At 39.6% G+C, this 21,437-nt stretch overlaps 1 protein-coding gene across 1 annotated transcript; it reads left to right on the top strand.

Moving 5' to 3' along the window:
- The first annotated feature begins 3,339 nt into the window (after positions 1-3,339).
- gnrhr4 (gonadotropin releasing hormone receptor 4) lies at positions 3,340-20,188 on the top strand. The gene is made up of 3 exons (XM_020078562.2): positions 3,340-4,063; positions 17,603-17,807; positions 17,895-20,188. Exons 1-3 carry the CDS (start codon positions 3,548-3,550, stop codon positions 18,359-18,361), a joined length of 1,188 nt encoding a protein of 395 aa, XP_019934121.2. The 5' UTR covers positions 3,340-3,547; the 3' UTR covers positions 18,362-20,188.
- Positions 20,189-21,437: the final 1,249 nt, after the last annotated feature.

The raw sequence follows: 21,437 nt of genomic DNA on the forward strand, positions 1-21,437 counted from the left end.
ATGCCACTCAGCTTGTTTCCTTATAGTGATGTCATTCTACCTTTGTTTACTATCCATTTGTCACATTTTGAAATTCTTCAAACAGCACTGTGTTTTTTTTCTTTAATGATGACCCACTTTCTAAATGTGTCAAAGAATAAGTAGAGTTTTACCTCTGCTCAGGAGGGAAACTGTATTTGTAACAGAATGTGAAACCTAAAATAACATTGTTTATAGGTTACCGTGTGCTGACAGGAGACGTCTGCATTCGGACAAAAGAGACGATTGTTGCTGGCGTGACAAATAATCCTGCTGAGTCTATCTCAGAGTAGCAGCCGGTAGTGAAGAGTCAGGTAATGATTTAATGTTATTATTCACCAACTTTCAGAAGAATTGTTCTGTCATAATGAGCTGTCACTGTTACCTCCATTCATCAGCGTTTGTTTTGTATTCAGCAGTATTATACGTAAACTCCTCCATCAAACTTCCATCAAATTGTGTGGAGGGGTGGGAAATGACCCGAGGAAGAGGATCTGGATCAGGAGGCAGATTCAGGAATCTTTTTTTCCAATTTCTGTAACATTAATTAGATGAGATTCCTCAGACAAAAAAATGTTCTAATGAAAAGAAATCTGTCAAGTTTATTAATTAGTTTTTGCAATTTGGTGCAGGTTCAAATAAAAATCACTATCTAGTCAATTAAAAAGACCATTCTAGTTATCACTGTTGTGCTATTTTTATTTAAACGTTTTATTCTACACAGTATTCACATAATAACAGTTACCTGTGGTCCCCCATTGACCCAACGTTTGTGGAAATTTGATTGAATGTTTTTGGCGACTTTGGTGCAGCAGATACAAATACACAAATGTCGACTTTGAAAATGACAAACATAGAATAATTTACGTACAAAAAAAGAATAATTTACATACAAAAACAGATACATCCATTTCAAATGATGTAACCTGTCCACACCGTTTCATGTATCCTTTATGTTAACATGATTGTTGATTGTTCATCAATACATCCACTGGAGAGCAGAACAAAGAAAATGGTGACAGTGCTGGAGGTTGTGATTGTGTACCCTTAAAGAAAGAGGCAAAACCATTCATGCTGTAAACGATGGTGGTCTGTGAGGTAAATTAATACATTGCAACATGTGTACGGTGAAAACTCTGAATACTTGCTTTCGGTTTTTGGTGCCAACTATCAAGACGAATATCTTTATCTTATGTGAATTGGGTTTTTGGAGCTTTTTCCAGCAGCCCACTTAAACAAGAACAAGAGAGCATTAAGTTGTGGGCTGGCAAGCCAAAACTAAAAGATGCTAAAACGCTCAGTGGAGCCAAAGGAACGCTGTAAAGTTCTGCTGCAAATGTCATTGAGTTGATCACTAAGTTCAACACATTTCACCCAGTCACCGTCACTGAGATTGTCACCACTTGGGTTGATTTTGTGGTTTATATTCCAAAACAATTTTGAAATACATCAAAGAACAACCAACTGAGGATTGTGACTATGTGGCCTTTAGCGCCCCTGGGGCCATGCCTCTCTTTTCACAGTTTGTGACTCGTCCCTGAGTAAAAGTTATTGCTTAAATAAAAATATTTTTTTATATACATTTGTCATAAAATGATACTGGAGTTTCAGCGCTGTGGTGCAGTGGTTAGCACTTAATATAAATCACTGTCTTCTCTCAGGAAGAAGGTTTCAGGTTAAATTGAGGTTGTGTAGAGTTCTCATGTCGTCCCCATGTCTGCGTAGCTTTTCTTCAGGTTCTCAAGCTTCCTCTCATGTGACATGCACATTGGGGTTGGGTCAGTTGGAGACTCTTAATGTGAATGTAAGCATGAATTGTTGTTTCAGTACATGTCAGCCCTGTGTCAGCCCCCCTTGCGGCCCTCAAAGGACGAGTGGCAGAGATGGATGATACTGGACTCAACCTGGATTTATCCATAGAGGAAGCTGTTCTCCATAAAAGCATCCCAGTTTAAAATGACAAACAATCCATTCACACAACAGGCTGCTCCACAGATCATGTCGCTCTGCGGTAACTCTGCACAGCATCTGCAGCCCCCCCCCCGCCAACATGCACAAAGGTGCCAAGGCCCTTCAATGCTGCTCTCAGCTTTGATGTTCAAGTTGTATCTTCCTTTGTTTCTGAGAGTGTGGGATCTGTCATCTCTGTGTTCACTTCCAGAAGCAAACTGAAAACCTTAGTTATATTTTCTGGCTTTACTGTGACTGTTGTTCATGTGTAGAGTCTGCAAGTGGATTATTTTATTGTGTTGGTGTTTGCAATTTCATTTTCACATAAAGAGCATTGAGTCTATTGTAATTAATTGTTGTGCTTTATCTGTCATGCTCCAAAATTTACAAAGGATGATGATTTTGAATTATTTTCTTTTATAGGGAAATGAATAAAATGTTGTGATATTATGATTATTATCATAGGCTACTGTAGATAAAAACTGTTTCTTTCCTGTCCTGATCCAAGGGAAGAAAAAAAAAAGAATGCAAAAGGCTTAAAATTCTTCAACACCACAAATAAAAGTGTTTCTTATCACCTGCAGCATTGCATGAAATATCTTGTAACACAAAACTGACTGAGAGAGCAAAAACCGAAGAGAAATTCATCTTGTGCACTGCTCCAGGCTCCTCCAGACAAATAAACACTTAATGATTGTCTCAGGAGAAGTTGGTCAGCCATCAGATGAAATGAATGGGCTGTTGTGTCTGTCTCCAGAGCCAAACAATTCTCATCCACCACATCTAAACAAAACCAACACGTCTGATTTAATTTTTTCGATTAGGTTTGCAGACAAATGCCTCTGCAGCAGCAGTGCTGGTGGTGTGTGCGTCTCTCTGCTTCTCCATTTGGGGATTTTTTTTGGGATGTGTTTCACCTGTCAAAGAAGAGGGGAGGGAGGGGAGGGAGGGGGGCATGGTTCATTGAAGGATTATGTCAAATGGCTTTCTGCGCGTCAGAGCGGAGGAATGAAGCGGACTGAAGCAACAGCTGCAGTGTCTGCTGCAGCAGAAACACGCGCACTGACACCTCCATTAACGCTCCGCTCTCAGATCCGCTCCTAATTACAGGTAAGCTATTTTTTATCTGTGGGATAAAGTGGTTTAATGAAGATTTATTTTGTGTCTCCCCTTTTTCTCTTTAATTTTCTAAGTCTTTAATTAGAGGAAGCAGAGGAGCACTTTGTGCATTATTATTACTATTACTGTAAGTGTTTCCTCACCTGTGTTGTTTAGTAATAATAATTAAAACGCTTTATAATGAGGTGCCTATATTGGGATCAACGCGTCAGTAATTACTCGTTTTAAGAATGCGCCTCTTACGCACAGCCTCTGCTACTTGTGGCACAAAACAATCACTGATCCAGTGGAGAATAAAAAGCAACACATAATTTCTTTCTTTTCTCAGTTGTTCCAGTTGTTCCAGTTGTTCCAGTTGTTCCAGTTGGGCACACCGGTGTAAAAAAACACAATCTCCAGGAATACCCCGGGTTATTGACTTGCTTGTGTTTGCGCATCATCCAGGAGCAGGTGTTTCGTTATGTTCCACCAGCTGACGGATCCAGCGGTGAATGGCAGCTGCCTGGGAGCCACCTCCGTGTGCAACGTAAGCGCAGAAGGAGACGCGCTCCAGCTGCCCACTTTCTCCACTGCGGCCAAAGCCAGAGTCATCATCACCTTCACCCTGTGCGCCGTGTCCGCCGTCTGCAACTTGGTGGTGCTGTGGGCGGCCAGCAACGGCGGCAAGCGCAAGTCCCACGTCCGGATCCTCATCATGAACCTGACGGTGGCCGACCTGCTGGTGACTTTCATCGTGATGCCCGTGGACGCGGTGTGGAACATCACGGTGCAGTGGCAGGCGGGGGACGTCGCCTGCAGGCTGCTGATGTTCCTGAAGCTTGTGGCCATGTACTCGTGCGCCTTCGTCACCGTGGTGATCAGCCTGGACAGACAGTCCGCCATCCTCAACCCTCTGGGCATCAGCGAGGCCAAGAGGAAGAGCAAAATCATGTTGACCGTGGCCTGGTCCATGAGTGTGATCCTGTCACTCCCCCAGGTAAAAAGTCCAACATGTTCAAATGCAAAATATAAATATTCTTTTTGCATGAAAGTTCAAAAACATCAAGTCACAGTTCAGCCAAGTGCAACAGCAAAAAACAATACTGATATCTATTTATAAGCTACATCATTATTTGTAATTGTATTAGTATGATATAGATTTTGAGGTAATGGAAATTAAGTGATGGCAGTCAGTGGAGTGCATGCATCCACCAAAGCCATGTAGTCCCCTATAATTGAACCGCAGACATTAGTTCCTTCATTGTTTCTGTTTTTTCACTATGATCCATGAATTACTCCCTGAGAAATTAATGAAATTCGCAGTGTTAAAGAAAGTGAAACCAAAAGTTCAAATCCGCCTTTTTCTTTGGATCAACACCTAAATTGAATGGATTCGTGGAGATGTGTCATCCATCTTTATACGTATAGTCTCTGGTCAGGATCTGCCTCCGCTTTCTGAACAGTGAGAATTCTGCTAACTAATGATCTCAGAGACACAACACTCATCTATTTTTACTTTTAGTTTCTTCTGTCTGTGTTTCAAATAATTGTACTTTCTGGAAAGCAGTGTTGTTTTGAAACTGGTCTGTTTGCAGGTTGCCTCATCACAACTATCTGGGAGTTGTCTAGGCTCAGCTCTTGGGTTTGGATGTCTATTGAATGGAAGGTGTCTCTGGGGCTGGATTTAAGATGACATTTTTATGTTCTGCAACTCTCTGATTATTAAATCACACAGATTCCTCCTCTGTACCAATATGAAGTTTCTCTCTACACAAAAACACATCACTGTTCACTGGCAGGTGGATGAGAATAGAAAGTATAGAGAGCAACTGTGGTTGTGCTTTCCTCTTTTCAAAAGGAATCCATTGTGCTGAATTTTGCTGAAAAGGGAGATGAAGGTGAATTACTGTTTGTGTTATGTCTGTTGAATGAAACAACATTCAACAAAAAGCATTTAGATAATTAAGGCAAAAAGAAAATATATATATATATATTGTGTAACATGAAAAATAAGCAGTTGTGGGACTCTGCAGCACTACCTGCTCCTTAATATGTGAACTGTGCTTTTACTACAAGACATCTAAAGGGTGTGTTATGCCATCCCTTGTTGCATTCAAAGGGTTAGGTTAGGTTTAATTAAATTTATTTGAATTCATTATTAAACTAGAGTGACATATACCTCTGCAAAGGTACACAAGGTTATCTCTCCTCTTACGCAAGGTTTTATGGAAATCAGAACAAATCTCCATTTGCCAAACAAGAAAAGAGAAACACTCCTTGAACTGGTCGTAACTGCTGAGCACAAACAAGGCAGCTGCTCACATTTATCAGAATTCATTTCCGATCAGGTGCAGCATGTCCCCCATGGGTCACTGACCTGACAGTGTTTAAGGAGATTTGCAAATTATGGTAATGCTCATCAAGAACCTAATCAGGTTTAAAGATCTATCTCAACCTCACTGAAGGTAAGTGGACCACACTGGGGTGAGGGAAGTCAGTATTGAACTGCAAAACCTCTCATTTATTTATGAACTTGTCAAGGACGGAGTCGGAGCTGAGGAAACAGAGATCATGCATTATACAGGATTTTAACAACATCAATTCTACAATTACAGGCTGAACCTCTCCATTGTCGAATATAACCAGTTGGCTTTATTTGAAAAATCCATTCAAACGCTTTCTCTTTGAAGAACTGTATAACATAATTATATAAAATAACTATGGTAAACGTGCAATACTTAGAATAACTTGTTTATTGTGAGTGCTCTTAAACAATGTGATCAATAAATGCATTTTAACGTAGCCGATAGAAATTCAAAGAAAATGAGAGCTGGTGTTGGTAGACTGACTGAAGATCAGGTTCATTGAACACGTTTATTTCCCTCAGCAATCCACTTTAATCTGGTAGCAGACGACTTGAAATGGGACTGGGTACTAGATCAAGCACCATAGGCCGTTTATGTCAAGCACATTGAGTTGGGATTCTTTTTTGACCCACAAGTAGAAATCACTTATTTAAAATGAGTGTTTGTACAGAGTTACAGGTTGATAAAAACTGAGCTAGGCTCACCAAGTTTTTTCAAAGCCCAATATTTGTATTTACAGACCAACTTTCTCTCTTCTGAGCCAAATCAGGCCCAATTCTTTTGTTAATTTGAAAAAATAAAGTATGATTGAAAACTGAGAGAAAGTTGTGAATCTAAAAACAGACCTAAAATATTTAAAAGTTATTATTATATTATCATTAGTTGAAATACTCTATTTGGTTTCTCAAGACTTTGATTTTGCTTCATTTTTCTCTTTGAAACTGGAATTGAACCTCAGTATTTCATTCTGCTGCAGACTTTATCGCTCTATATCAATGTCACACTTTCATCTTAGCTGCAGTCACTCACAGCATCATAGGAGTGATCCTATGTGATCCCTGTGTGGCACAGCCAGTAATTGTCTTGCCCACAGCTGTATGACAGAGATTATACTGTCCAGAATCTAAATGCAAGTCATGGGGTGCACAATTATCAAAATAGGTCCTGGGGCTCTAGAATGCAGAGGCCTCTTTATAAAATAAAGAGGATGGAGAGAGATGAGTCAGAAAACACTTAATGGAAAGCAAACTTGCTGTGTGGTGAAATAATACATGGTGGGACCACAGTTATCAGTCCATCTAGGTTAAAGTGAAATAAATGAGCATTTCATTTACTCATTGAAAATGAAGAGACCTTTGGTTGAAGAACTGAAAACAAGAGGACGTTGAAACATAACTCTAGCATTGTTTTCTGAGTATAGTGTTAGTTTAATTCTTATTCAGAACATACACCCTTAAGACTTAGGGGGCTATAAATTTTCAACGACTGATATGAGATATCTGTTGATGTCTTCGCAGCAGTAAGTCATATCTAATAAATTCGAAGATTTACTCGAAAATATTTCCCCTGAGTTGCCAAATAAGACCATTTGAATGCTGTGGGAGTCACACTCCTACTTTTTCCACTGCTGTGTTGTATTGAATCATTGTTGAGCAATTATCAATACGGTTAGAATCACTGAAACCACCATTCACAGATTCACAGAGCATGTATAATTCAAATGATGATGCAGATATTGTGACAATAACAGTGACAAATGCATTTGACGTGGCCTGAGTTAGACTTTTCTTTTTTAAGGAGACATTATGTGTATTTTCAGGCTCATGATTTTAATTTGGATTATTACTGGAAATCATAGCTTGTAATATTTAAATGCACAAATGTTCAGAAAATATCTCTTTCCCCAAACTGTCCGTTACTGCAGCTCCTCTTTTCAGCCTCTTTCTGAAACACTGCACACGCCTGATATTAACATGTGCTTTTTTTCACACCTGGAATCATACGTCTTGTGATTGGATCTCACCTCCCCGCTCAATATAAACAAATCGTACATCCTTTCCGAACATGGAGACCAAGTTATGTTGTATTTACCCAGTCTGAGTACACAAGTGTGTCCTGTGTGTGTGTGTGTGTTTGTGCACGAGCTAGCGAAAGGGAGATCGAGACACCATTACAATTGGTTTGCTAAGTTATTTAAGTTATCAATACACACTTTTTAACAGCAGTGCCATACGAAGTAGAGGTTTCTCGCATTCAGATTTTCCTGACGACAAAGACAATGGTTTTAACCGCTGACACAGACAGCCGGGGCCAAGACAGCCGGTGCAGCCGGAGGGTGGTTGTCCCGAGCCGTACAGCTGGTGCAGTCTCAGCTAGCGTTCAAACGGTGTGTGTGTGTGTGTATCCTGTGTGTGTGTGTGAGGATGGGGGATGTCTCTGAATGGTTGATGGTGTGGTGGTTTAGGGGTTTAGTTTCAGCATAGATTTGACTCTACGTAACCACTGGCCCTGCAAGGTCTAAGATGGTTTGAAACACTGGGTGGCAATCATTTATAAATTTGGTAATAAATGTAAATTGAAAAATATCATTTATGTGTGTTAATCTCTTAAAATATCTATATTTTTTGCTTTTAAGTGATAATAATGGACAGTGACCTGCTCTCAAGGCATATATGCTTATTTAGTATGCACTGTTGGGTTGGCCCTAATATATTTGTTTTCAACAGCCATCTGCCACAAGCTAGATTTAGCTGAGAGTCTAAACTGAGTTAAAGGAGAAGTGACAAGAAAGAGACTGTGGAACAAAAATGTGAACGCTTCCCTGTTAAAGGGGAGAGAAGGAAAACACGTCCCTGTCCTTGCAGATCTGCTGCTGTGCATCTGAAACCTTTTCTTATGCAGCAGAGATGGCAGCTGTTAACATCAAAACAAATATCATTTTCTTTAACCTACTGTAATTTCTGCTTTATGAAGTTCAAGAGCGATTAACTGCCTTTTTTTGACTGATGCATAATGCAAAAGGGAAACGAACATGGCAGTAGTTTTTGATCTCTGGATATAGAACTTCTCTCTACACCATCACAGCAGGAATCCAGAAAGAACCCCTGACCTCTGAAAAACCTCTTCCTGCTGAAAGGCATCTGCAAAGGATTTTTTAAAGGGAAACAGTCATGCACAATCCTTTACACTCTTTATTTGTGAAAGCTCACAGAACAAATCCCTTAACGCTGTCTTGCATAAAATGCTGCATCTTATTCTCTCTAAGACTCTGCTTAAGACACAAACAGCAATCAGAGGAATATGGTTAAATTGGCTATAATAAGCATTTTCATATTATCAATGGAGGAGATTACAATATGTTAGGAATATTAATATATATATATATAACTAAATAACTTAAATAATATATAAAACTTTGCTGTGTTTCTCAGCTCAAAAAGTTTTAGCTTCTTTCTTTTAGTGGATATTTTACAGCCTATTCACTAAATGCACTCTTTCTGCATTATTAAGAAACAAGTTTTCATATACACGAGGCTTATATTGGCTGCATTTTATCGGCCTATCATTACATCAGTCAAGTTCCAGAAATTGCCTTTTCGATTGAATGTCAGTGTCAGCTCACTATTGTTGCTGTTTTCAGCATTATAAAAATTCCGATATCTAGAGCTTAAAGGTACATTGTTTACAATTTTGTGATATCTAGTGTTGAAATTGCATGTTGCAGCTGAACACCCCTCAACTCACCCTTTCCTTCCAAACATGAAAAAGAACCTGTGGTAGCTTCAGTTGTCATAAAAACTCAAAAAGTGTTTAGTTTGTCCAGTCTGGACTAATTAAAAAAACATGGGGGCCTCCGTAGAGAGGGTCCCCTCCATGTAAATATAAAGTATTATATATAAAGGGCCTTTTCTGGGGTAAAGAAAACTACAATTTGTACAATTTAGATGAAACAAACTAGTGAAAACATCAGGAGGATTATTCTACATTACATTTCTGCCAATAGTTCCCTTTCACCTCAATCTTACACACTGGACCTTTAAGGAGAGTGAGCAACGCATATTGTAAGTAAGAGGTATGTGTGTGTGTGTAATCTGTAACTGCACTGATATTTAAAGACAGAGACCGTCACTGCTCACATGAAAGTGTAAAACACACCTCAAACTGGATTTGTCCTAACCACGTTTTCACTGGTTGCCACCAGCACACAGTGTCATTCTGTGCCATTACCTGTCTGAACGCAGTCCAATTCACACTCCGGACATTTGCATTGTTAGACTGGACTATGACAAACAACAGGACAGGAGTAGGGGTGTAATGGGGGATCATTATTAATAATTTTAATACGCATGCAGAAGTCATTGGTATGACTACAAGCTGGTTTAGAATTGATGCTGGAGCACTCGACTGAATATTGCACACTCTCCACATGCCACTTTCCTTGTTTCTACTGTGGAAGGTCACAGGATCAGATCTCCATTTAAACATTTATTCAGGCTGTGTTCTGGGGAACGTAACATATTTTACCTCCACATCAAAATAGAGATCTTTCATAAGATCATAGAAGAATAGAGTCATGACATGAAAGATAATTTTTATACATACTCTCATTCATACTGGTTGATGCAGGGGCGGGAACCTCTTTTTACCATCATATGCCATTTAGATTTTGTTTAGAACATCCACAGTGGCAGCTAGGCTCTTTAATGAATTCTTCTGAATTAGGCTCTTTGCAGTTAGCTCAGTACTTACCTTGACCTTACCTGTGTAACAGAGTCCGTCAGCATGCAGCCTTGTGAAAGAAGCTTGTTCAACACCTCAATCACGCTGAAGTGCGATAATGACAATCCACTGGGGAAAAAATCAAGCAATAACTTTTGGACTTATATATATACATATAAAAGAGGAACAGAAATAAACACATCAAACGCTGGCCCGCAAACATACTGACTAAACAGAGACAGAACAAAATGGACATATATTTATACTGTGTGATCAACCCAAATACACACTACAGGGGGATAAAATAAAACACAACAACATTAACGAACAAAAGAAACAAAACAGGGAGAGTGGATTTATAACTTGATGTAAAAAATCATATATGTCAAAGTAAATCTGATCTGAGAAACAAACATAAGACAGATAAAGTTAAGGATATATGTTAACCTAATAACCCCAATCCCCCCTTGATGTGGTACAGCCTTATTGGCATTTCCTGTATTTAAGCCCACTGTTTATAGGTGCCCCTCTTTTTTGCCTGATGACCCTGGCAGTGGGAGCAAGTAAACTCAGTATTGGGAACTTAATGTTGAACATACGAAAGTCAAATAAATGTGTGCTCTAGATGTACCAATGTATTCCCTACCCCAAAAAAGAAAGAAAATAAAAGTAATTTGTTTGTGTGAGTGCAATGTGGGTGTAAAACCAGTCAAAAGTAAGAAAAATGTGAGGGTTACAACTTCTACTGCTGCTGTGTGGCAACAACAGTTTCTTTTTTGTGTTTTAGAGAATTCACTGCTCTTTCTGTGATTTTAAATCCTGTCTGGATCTCTTGAGTTTTTCTCTGTGAAGAGCATCTTGTCCTTTTACATTTTTTTATCAGCTCAGTGTAAAATGAGACTTTGGTCTGTAAAATGTTTTTCCTTGTCTTCGAGATGGAAACATGTCAACGTCAGCATATGCAGATGTATTGGAAAACCAAAACTAAAACTTTTGCTTTAGCAAGTTCACAAAAAGGCCATTATATGAGCTGTTGTAGCTAATAATTGTTTATTTTAGGTAAAAGTCTGATTATTGCTCCTGAGTGAAGGTCGAGTTTGAAACTCTTCTTTATAAGCAGAGAACACTTTACAGCATTTTACAAATCTGTGGGCGATCAATGATGTGATATACCTCCTCACTGTGCTCACACAATGAATCAGCAATATATCGGTAAGAAATCATTATTAATATTATTTTATTGCCCAGCCCTAATTCTTGGGAAACTTCTAAAGCAATTTCAATTGCCCCCATGCACTCCCTTTGCCTCACCCCCAACTCCCCCACATCACTCCAGGGAGGGTTTGGCTTTCTGCTTTTACTTATCTGTCAATATCCTGTAATTTCCCACCAACTGGAAGCAATGAGTTAAATAAGAATTCAAATGTAGTGGATATCTCATTTCTCTCCTCCTCCTGTAATGGTTAATCCTGTCTGCATGGCGCTCTCTCTCCGTACAAAGTGTTGCACCTGTATCATGAGAGTCACTGTGATGTGGTGCAGCCAGCTGGAGACCCGCCAGCAGCCAAAGTCTGACCAAAGCATTCTTTCATGGAGTGGCAGCGGCAAACAAGTGAGCTGAAATGTTCCAATTACAGCCTGGAGCCCACAATTGAAAACTGAATGAGATCATGTGATTCCAGGATCCCTTTACACTTGAATGTTAAATGTAGTGAAAAATTAATCATTGAGATCAGTTGTGCAATTAAAGCTTCCTTTACTGTACAGTGTAGATTTCAGATTTTTATTTGAAAGTGTAAATCGTGAGTTTCCCCCCCTGTCTTTATTCAAAGAGTGTGGTCTCTTGATTTGAGAGCAAAACAACAACAACAAAATATCAGAGCATAGCAGCACAGTTTGAGCACAAGCCGAGCAAATCCAAGTACAATCAATAAAAACTCGAAACAATATGGCTCAGGGTGGTAAGAGGATTTCCACATATAAGATAATAAACAACTTACCAACCCACCTTTAACGGTTAAAGAAAAATATTGTCCAAAAACCATTTTGCAACAAATATCTGTAAATAATTGAGCTAGAAAAACAATCAAAAACTTGTTGATCAGAAAATGAGTGCCATCATGAAAAAATCACTACAAAGTCAGGAATTACGTCATACAAAGTCAAGAAAAGGCAGTTTTCAAGGTATCTCCATCTTCGGGTACATGACTTAAGGATTATATAGATCAATTCAGAAAATGAATTCAATTGTGTAGCAATGTATCAACGTTTACAATTAATAACAATAGAGAAACAATTTACAGCTTATTTACATTTATAATTTGTTGTCAAATGGTATAAATTATGTCATAATGTTGTCATTATTCAATGACATTGTTAGAAAATAAAAAGTTAAGATTGATTGGGGACTCTTCAGTGTGCACACAGGGTGTTCTCAGTTTCAGCATTAGACATTTCAGTTAGATTGAACATAACTTGGCAAATTACCATGATTCTGCCCTGACTGACAGTGAGTCGATGGTTAAAGATGACAGCTTTCAAAGAAATCACAACCTCAGACATGTTTGTAAAATGTCTAAAAAATCCCATGTTTTATTGCTGCATGCAGCTTTCATGTCATTGAATTCTGACACTTCCCTCTGGACTGGATGACCTGCTGAGTGATGTCAGCCTTTGAATCTCCAAATACAACCCAAAGTTTATTTTGTGCACGGCATATTGTGTTCAACAAAGATTAACAATACTGTACATATTTCCATTTGATGGAATGCTGCAGCAATGTACACCTGGGATCTTGGGTTTAGACACTTGATTCAGTGCAAACACTGTGGCCTCAGTGATATGAATAGAATATCATTCCATCATACAGTGTGAAATAAGCTGATTTATCCACCCTGAAGCTACAGAAGAGGAAGAGATATAGGAATAGAACAACCTCAATGTTTATGTTGCTGTAGTTTGTTTTCTGCTGGGTCTCAAACATGACAGCAGCATCGATGGGTTGGGTGAAGCTCTGAATACACCTGTTGAATAAATTGAATTTGTCCTTGTAATTTACTGCTGCAAAATTTTAGCCTGTAACAATTTCTCTGCAGCGGCAAATCATGAATAATAGATGCAGATACACATAAACCCAGTGACATGATCTGCCCCTCTAAATGACTTCATGCCTGGATCTGTACAGTTATTCCCCTCCTACTTTATTTTGTTTGCATAAAATGCACAAAAGGTAGACATTACACACTGACAGCTCCTGGACATTTCTGGAAATGAATAAAAAAACGACGGTCAAGCTTCCCAGATATATATAAAAAAAGGTTACAAACTTGGATTATAGTTGCTGCAAGGAATCCAGAGGATCATGCTTGTATCTCTCAGTTAGGCATACCCAGCAAATAGACTGAATGCTGACATTATCATATTTGTCGTAGAGTAGCCTTTATTTATAAATAATAGCAAAGCAGTGGAAAACGTAGACTCTGGGTCCAGAAAATGGAGATGTCTGAAACATCCAGTCTCTCAAATAATGAGCAGAGGATGACTCAACTGGTTGTTATACAGACATCTATGAGAAAAACACTCCACTGATTTATAAAGTCAGTAAACATTTTCATATTGTTTATAGTCTCAATCTCTAGTATGAAGTCCTCTCATACACAGCATGACACTCATTTGTAAATCCTGAGTAAAACAGATGATAAAGCATTGTAGAATGCATCAGACTGTGGATACAGTGTGATTGACGGGTAGTAGCATCCAATGAGTGCAGGTCGCTGCTGGAGGTGGGCGGGCTGTGTCCTTGAACTCTCAGTCAGGCTCACCTCCCGCTCCTCCAAATATGTTACTTCTGAATTCAAATGCCAAAATGCCAAAATCAAGGCTTCAAGCTAGTGGCTCGCAAACTAGTGGGTGACATCATCGAAGTTGCCATTTGGAAATGAGTTCATGAGTTGACTGTATTAAATTCACACAGGACACTAACACATGTGATGTGGACATTGAGAAGGACACTAATAAGGAGTCACTGCTTTAGTTGTAGGTAGAAGGTCAAAGGCTGAGAGCTTTAGATCAGCACAGTGCCAGTATCATATCTTACACTCCTACCTCTCAGTGTGTACTGCATGTGAGACTGACGTTGGCTCTGATACACACAGGTCTCATGGGAAAATGTGCTTAAGTTCTTTCAAAGCCCTTTGTCTATCACATGCCACAGGCTATGTTAATAGATGGAACAGGGAAGGCAAAGCAGATAATTGCATAGGGCCCTGAGCTGAGAATCTGCTTAAATTCTATGACAGGAGACTGTAACACCTCCACACGCCCCATGAAACTAACTTTCTACCAAAAGCTTGGTGGTTTTACAGGTTAGGTTGAAGACTAGAATGTCTAGATGTGTATGAATGATGGACTATGCGGGGGATAGGGTTTCATGCAGTATGCACTTTGTTCAATGGTTCAATGTAGGGCCCCCCACGCCTCTTTTGCCTGGGGCCCCCAAAATCCCTTGAAACACTCCTGTCCAGAGGTATAGAAGCATCTAACAATCATAACCCACCCAATTTTACCCTGTCTGAGATTGTAACAGACATAGCTCATGCATAACTCATTGTGTTCACCTGGAAGAGTCTTCACACAGACATTTCCTGAAGAATCGTTAACATGAAAACAAGACAGCAGGAACAAGCCTGATGGGTTTTACACTCAGCACCTCTCATTATTCTTGATTTCAATCTGGACACCTGCAGTGGGGGCGGACGGCTGCGGCCTCTGCATTCGCTGATTTTCAACCCAATTCAACACATGAAACGTTTTGCACTGAGCTCTCCACCGCCATCACAAGACCACTAATGAGGGAAGATTTTGGAGGAATGTGTGTTCATCCCTCCAGTGTGAGGTGTAGAATAAAAGGCACTTGTAGTCAATTTATTTTCAGTGTGATATGTAAAGGACTGTGGTAGTGGGGGGTGGTTAGTGTCGGTGGCAGGTGGCTCAGGGATTGGTGCCAGGGAGAGAGTCTGATTGTGTACAGGTATACTGTGTTGGCTAATGACTCTCTCCGCCCTTTTATCAGCAGTAGCGTGCTGGGACAGCGCCGGCTGACACACACACACACAGGAGGAGAAGCTGGAGGCAACCCGGGAAGCCCAGCAAAAGAACATTGAACTATGCATGTGTAGATGTGTGTAGAAGAAGAATAAAGACAGTAAACCGAATACTGACTGACTCATCGGTGACGAGGAACCCGCGGTGGCACGAGTCGTGCTACAAGGACAAACTGCATTAAATATTTCGAGGTTTGACTCTGTTCAGATCTCTTCACTTTTATATATATATATTTTAAGTGAACACTTCTTGAGCCCACCATAACCATCATTTTTTATAGAAGCATGCACATTGTAGATGTTTTGCATCTTTAATTTTGCTATAATCAGTCTGTGGCCTGTTTTTCTGAAGTTACAGATGCAATCTATTTTCTATTTGTGTGTTTTCCTCAGCAGAGAATCATAGGAACTATATCTTGAGTTTAAGTCTTTTCTTAACTCATTTTCATCAAATATACAATAAAGGCATCCGTTTTTTAAAGTAAACCAGGATTGAGTGTTTGTCCTTCGGGGATGACTTAATTTGTCTGCAAGAAACTCAATTAGTGGATTTTAATTCAGCAAAGGACTGGACGTGTGTACAACCCTCAATGAATGCAGAGCCCAGATGTCTCATGGGATACCGTTTCGTCCATGATGAATATTATAGTTTTTTTTATCTTCAATGTCTTCAAAAGGGTTTCTGTGCCCAATGAAAAATGTTACGTGTCAATCTTCTTACAGAGCGGTATTTGAACCAATGTTGGTCTATTAGAGCTCCCATATATCCTTTCAAAACGATAAGATCACCGTCAGCTGTGAGAGGCTGATAACGGTTGAATTTTTATATATCTAAATGCTCTGCACATTTAAGTATGTGCAACAGTTTGATTCAAAATCATTAGAACATTTCTAAGAAACATTAATTATTCTATATAACTATGATATGTGGACTTATTACCAGATAATAATATAAGGTGCATATAAATATTAAAGCTACTGTAACAAACCATGGACTAATCCAACTTCCTCTAAAACTACATCCAGCAACTTGATCTCTGCTCTTTTTCTGATTTAATGGTTTTTATGCCTCCCGGCCAGTGATAGACAGTGGCTAGAGGCATCATGTTTTCAGGTTGTCCCTCCGTCTGCCTGTCTGTCTTCCTGTCTGTCTGCCTGTCCTTCCCATTCTTGTAAAGACAAGTGATTACATTTCTTCAAATTGGGTACAAACATTCACTTGGGCTCAAGGATTAACTGATTTGATTTTGGTGATCAAAGATCTAAAGCCTTGTGACCTTTCAAAGCAAAAATGTGCTTTGAAAGGTCACAAGGCTTTAGATCATTTTTTACTTGTGAACGTGATATCTCACAAACGTATGAAGGGAACCCTTTTTTTTTTGGTAGAAATGTTCATTTTGACTCAAGGATGAACTGATTCGATTTTGGTGGTCCAAAGGTCTAGGTCAGTGACCTCATCTCCTCGATAATTTTTTTTAAATTTTTTTTAATTGTATTTACTAATTGGCAGAGGCATACAACTGTAGGGCAGTAGTTGTAGTTGAATGTTTATACAGGTATGATTTGTTAATCCAGTGTGAGGTAGTCATCACAATTAGCTGTATTTTCTCTGCATAAAATCAATGTGTGTTTTGATGATTTTTTAGAATATACATAAGTAATGTCTCTATGTTATGAATAAACAATAGTTGTTGTTCTTCTCTACAATCATGCGGTATTGTTAATATTACAGAACAGCTGTTTCAGCAGCCCTGCGGCCATTCTTCTCACTGTCTCATCAGATCAGGTGATGAATCATTAATCACATTCTGATTGAGGGAAAAATTGAAATCTGCTCCTGTAGATCCTCATTTCCAGCTCGTCTGAGCGCCTCCCTTTGTTCCTGTCTCCTCCAAGATGCATGCCAATGATTGGCACTGCATGGGTGGCATGATGGTACAGTGGTTATAATGACATCTCACAGCAAGAAGTGGTTTGTGTGGAGTTTGCATGTTTTCCCAGTGTCTGCGTGAGTCAACTCTGGGTACTGACGCTTCCAAAAACATGCATATTGGGATTAAGTTATTTTGAGGCACTGAATTGTTCGTAGGTGTGAATTTGACTGCGGATGGTTGCTTGTCCCTGTGATGCGCTGGTGACCTGTCCAGGTTGTACCCCACCTCTCGCCCCAATGTCAGCTGGGATCCCTCAGATGATAAGATGGATAGCACTTACATCATGATGGCAGATGTTAATCATTAAAAAGTCACAGGCCTGATCCCAGATGAGCAATGACTTGAGGCACCATTCTGTTTTTCTAACTGATTTGAGTTAATTGCAAAGTAGCACTGTTCTCCTCTTTTCCCACAGATGTTTATATTTCACAATGTGACCATCACAGTCCCAGAGAACTTCACCCAGTGCACCACTCGCGGCAGCTTCGTGCAGCACTGGCAGGAGACACTCTACAACATGTTCACCTTCGTGTGCCTCTTCCTCCTGCCTCTGGTCATCATGATCTCCTGTTACACACGAATCCTTGTGGAGATTTCCAGCCGCATGTCTCGTGGTAACTGTGAGTCTCGTGTTTTCTTCCAAAACCTAATAATGTTTGCTTTGACGCGAGAAGTTGTGCATGACAAAGATTTTTGTTTTCTTCTAGTGGTGTCCAGAGACGTCCATCTCCGCCGTTCTCACAACAACATCCCGAAAGCTCGGATGAGGACTCTCAAGATGAGCATCGTCATCGTGACGTCATTCATCATCTGCTGGACACCGTACTACCTGCTGGGCCTGTGGTACTGGCTGTTCCCTGAGAAGATGGAGGAGACAGTTTCCCACTCGTTGACTCACATGCTGTTTATCTTCGGTCTCTTCAACGCCTGTCTTGACCCAATTACTTACGGCCTGTTCACTATTCATCTCCGCCATGGTCTGAATAGGTGCTGTCGAAGAACGATCACCCAGGCCGAGTTAGAAAACAACACTTGCCTCTTACATATGACACGGCTGTCATCTCAGAGGAAGGTTGCCTCAGGTGGCAACAATACAGATGTCCAGGAGGTGAACAACAAGAGCAGCACTGAAAGAGGCTCAAGGCCAATCATCCCAGTGAGCAAGATTGCTTAAAGCAAAGAATCTCTGCTTTTAATCAGCGCTGAGTGTAGCTTTACTAGCGATGAGGATCCAAAAAAGAATGTTAGTTATTGTCAGACAAACTTGCTCAGTTTTGTTTCATTGATGTGATTCAGTGCCGTGCCGTAGTTCATCCCGCTCGTTGTCTGTACTGTCTTGAATGCCACCTATCCGACAAAATGCTGCGCAGTGACGCTGTATCGCTTCTACAACATTTATACAATCACCAATGATTGACTGAGATTGATGCTGCAATTCAGGCAGACTGTCGCTTTTCAGGAAGCTTCACAACCTGTTTGAGTAAGTTCAAATTCAGGTTGAGCTGATCTGTGTAAAGTCGCTGCAAGATGACTAAAAATATCTCACACCACTCTGAACAACAGAGGTCTGAGAACGAACTCTGCAGAGTGAGAATCATGCTTGCCCGCAATCACACAAATACAAAAGCACACACATATACATGCACACACCCACAAATCTTATCACTCACTTTATTATTACCTGTGAGTGTAATCACATCTGAGCAGATGTGATTAAATGTAATTGCCTCTCTGGTTTCACTGATTTACATTTTTATTAGAGTGTATATAGGTTATTTTGCTATAAGGTCCTGTGCTCCATCGCTTATTGACTGAAATCTGCTCCAACATGATATTCATGGTGCTTTGTGTGCAGTGGAAAAGACTTGTGTTATGTTTCATCGCAAACATAAATGTTGTATCATGATCTTTATCGACCATGACGGCCTTTTAAAATAATTGTTATGTAAAACAGTATTGAATTGAATGTACCTGCAGAACATGTGGCTTAATTTGTCTGAAATCAGTTCTTTGTTTATTTGATGAATTTCAATATATTTTAACTCCGTATTAGAGATGTGAATTGTGTTACTTTCTGTGACCGAATAACGAAAAAGAAAACAGCATGATTTAAGTTTTAAACTTTAAAACTCTGCATTATTGTGAAGGTAAAAGTAAACTCTTAGTTTATTTATGTGTTTCTGAGACAAAAAGAGAAAAATAATATAAATCGTTTGCATGTTATTTTCTTTTCTGTAAATTCAGCAAGATGTGGTGATCTAAACTTGCAATTTGTTTGTTTGTTAAATAAAAAAGTCAGTGTCAACATCAAATGAATCAGTGAAAATGTCCTGCTGCAATTCGGTATATATATCTGCCTTGTCCTTTTTTGCCACTAAAATGAAAACCTTGATTAGCTACGATCCATTTTTTAACAGCTACAACAATGTTGTATTATCTGGCTCTTGTGAACTGCTGAACTCGATAATGAAATCAAAATCCCTGCTAATTTCACTGACCCGAGTTTATCAGCAGCGCTCATTAAATCTAATTACAAAAGTATGGATATTACTGCTGAGTAAAGAATGATGTATTTGTCTCCTGCTCTCTCTCCTAAAATACGCAATTCTCACTGCCTGTTCCCTTCAGCGTCTGCCCTGGAGCTTTCAGTCATTACGCACATGCAGATGGGATTTTCAAGGATGTATAGATGTTAAAAATCCTTTGTCTAGAAGACTTCATGTTGATTTGAGCTCAGACCTTTTCCTCCACTAACTGTTTTCAAGGTAAAGCTCGAACCCTGAACCTCAGCTTGTAAGCAAAAAGTCCTTGAAATGTTCAGACAAAATTCTTTGTGGGGAATTTAAAGTTTTCTTACTCTGCTACAATCTGTGATCACTGAAAAGAACCATAGCTTCTTAAAGCCTGCTGGACAGAGATGTCCAGAAAATGTCCCCTATACAGAATTACAGTAAGTACCATTCTTAGACCACTGTATGTTGATACCAATGACCCACTTCATTTCACTGTACAAGAAGAAAGCCAGAATATCACGGATATGATATGAGTGCTGTTATCTTGTCTCTTGCTGGTGACACTATTTGGAGCCAGAGACTGTGCAGAATAGTCATGGGGATTCGAAGTAAGAGTTTGAGGTCCCATCGTTGCACACGCTGAACCACTCACACGTCAGTCCCGTTTTCATAGCATCAAACTAAAGATCAGTTTGGATCAGACCGTTGTGCATCACCAGTTGCACTCCTTGTGAGGAATAATACTTCCATAAACCAATTTTGTTCTTTATTCAAGACTTTTTGAGAAGTGATCACACGGAAACAGAAAGCGAAAACAATGACAGGAGAAATACAGCTGCTGTCTCACTGTTTAACGTGAAGTCATATGAGCTTGTCTCTTCTTCTGTGCCAAATAAATCGTTTTTCTAAAGTCATTAGCAGGAGCGTGTTCAAAGATATTTCATGCTTTAGCACTCGAACTGTTGATTTCAAATGCGACACCAGTGAGGCACAATTCTGTGAAGCTGCTTTACCGAGAAGGTTCCTTGACATTTCCTACAGAGAGCTGTCATCTGGATAATTAAGTTATTAAGGGTGAAAATGAACATTTCAAAACACCAGATGTGAACCAATCATGCCTCATGTTTATCTGCGTTTTACACTCCCCCACGCTTATAAGCATATTGTCTCTGATGGAATTGGAGGAATACAACTTTTCCTTTTAAATATCATGCATTAATGCCTGTCATAGATACACAAGCATGACTATGTTAATCTCTCGCTTTATTGTTGAGACAAATTAAAAGTCACAGTCTCGGCTTTTGTTCTCGCTAGTGAGCAGGGGATGGTTGCTGAACCTGTAAAAGCTGACAGGATGTGGATGACAGGTACTTGTTTGGATATTTGCAGAGAAATAATCATAGGTTACCTGGAGCACATATGCCATATATGACGGTGGATGACAAGGACGTTAATCTTGAAAGATCCACCACGAAGGCGTCTTATTGCTGAGTGACACAAAACCAGGTGATACCATAACTCGCCTGTCACAGAGACATTGATCCAGAAATTCACCCCGACTCGTCTGGTCTCAAAATTTACGGATGGAACTGAATCAGATTTAGTTTCTGAGTATTTGAGTTATTTACACGGCAAAATCTTCCACAATGACAGGTACACAGTAAGTGCTTATGTATTTAGAAGCAACCCGGCCTTTACAAGTAAAATGTATTATGTCATTTTTAGAGAGTTGAATCA

This window comes from Paralichthys olivaceus, chromosome 7 (genome assembly GCF_024713975.1).
Source record: "Paralichthys olivaceus isolate ysfri-2021 chromosome 7, ASM2471397v2, whole genome shotgun sequence".
Taxonomy (NCBI): domain Eukaryota; kingdom Metazoa; phylum Chordata; class Actinopteri; order Pleuronectiformes; family Paralichthyidae; genus Paralichthys; species Paralichthys olivaceus.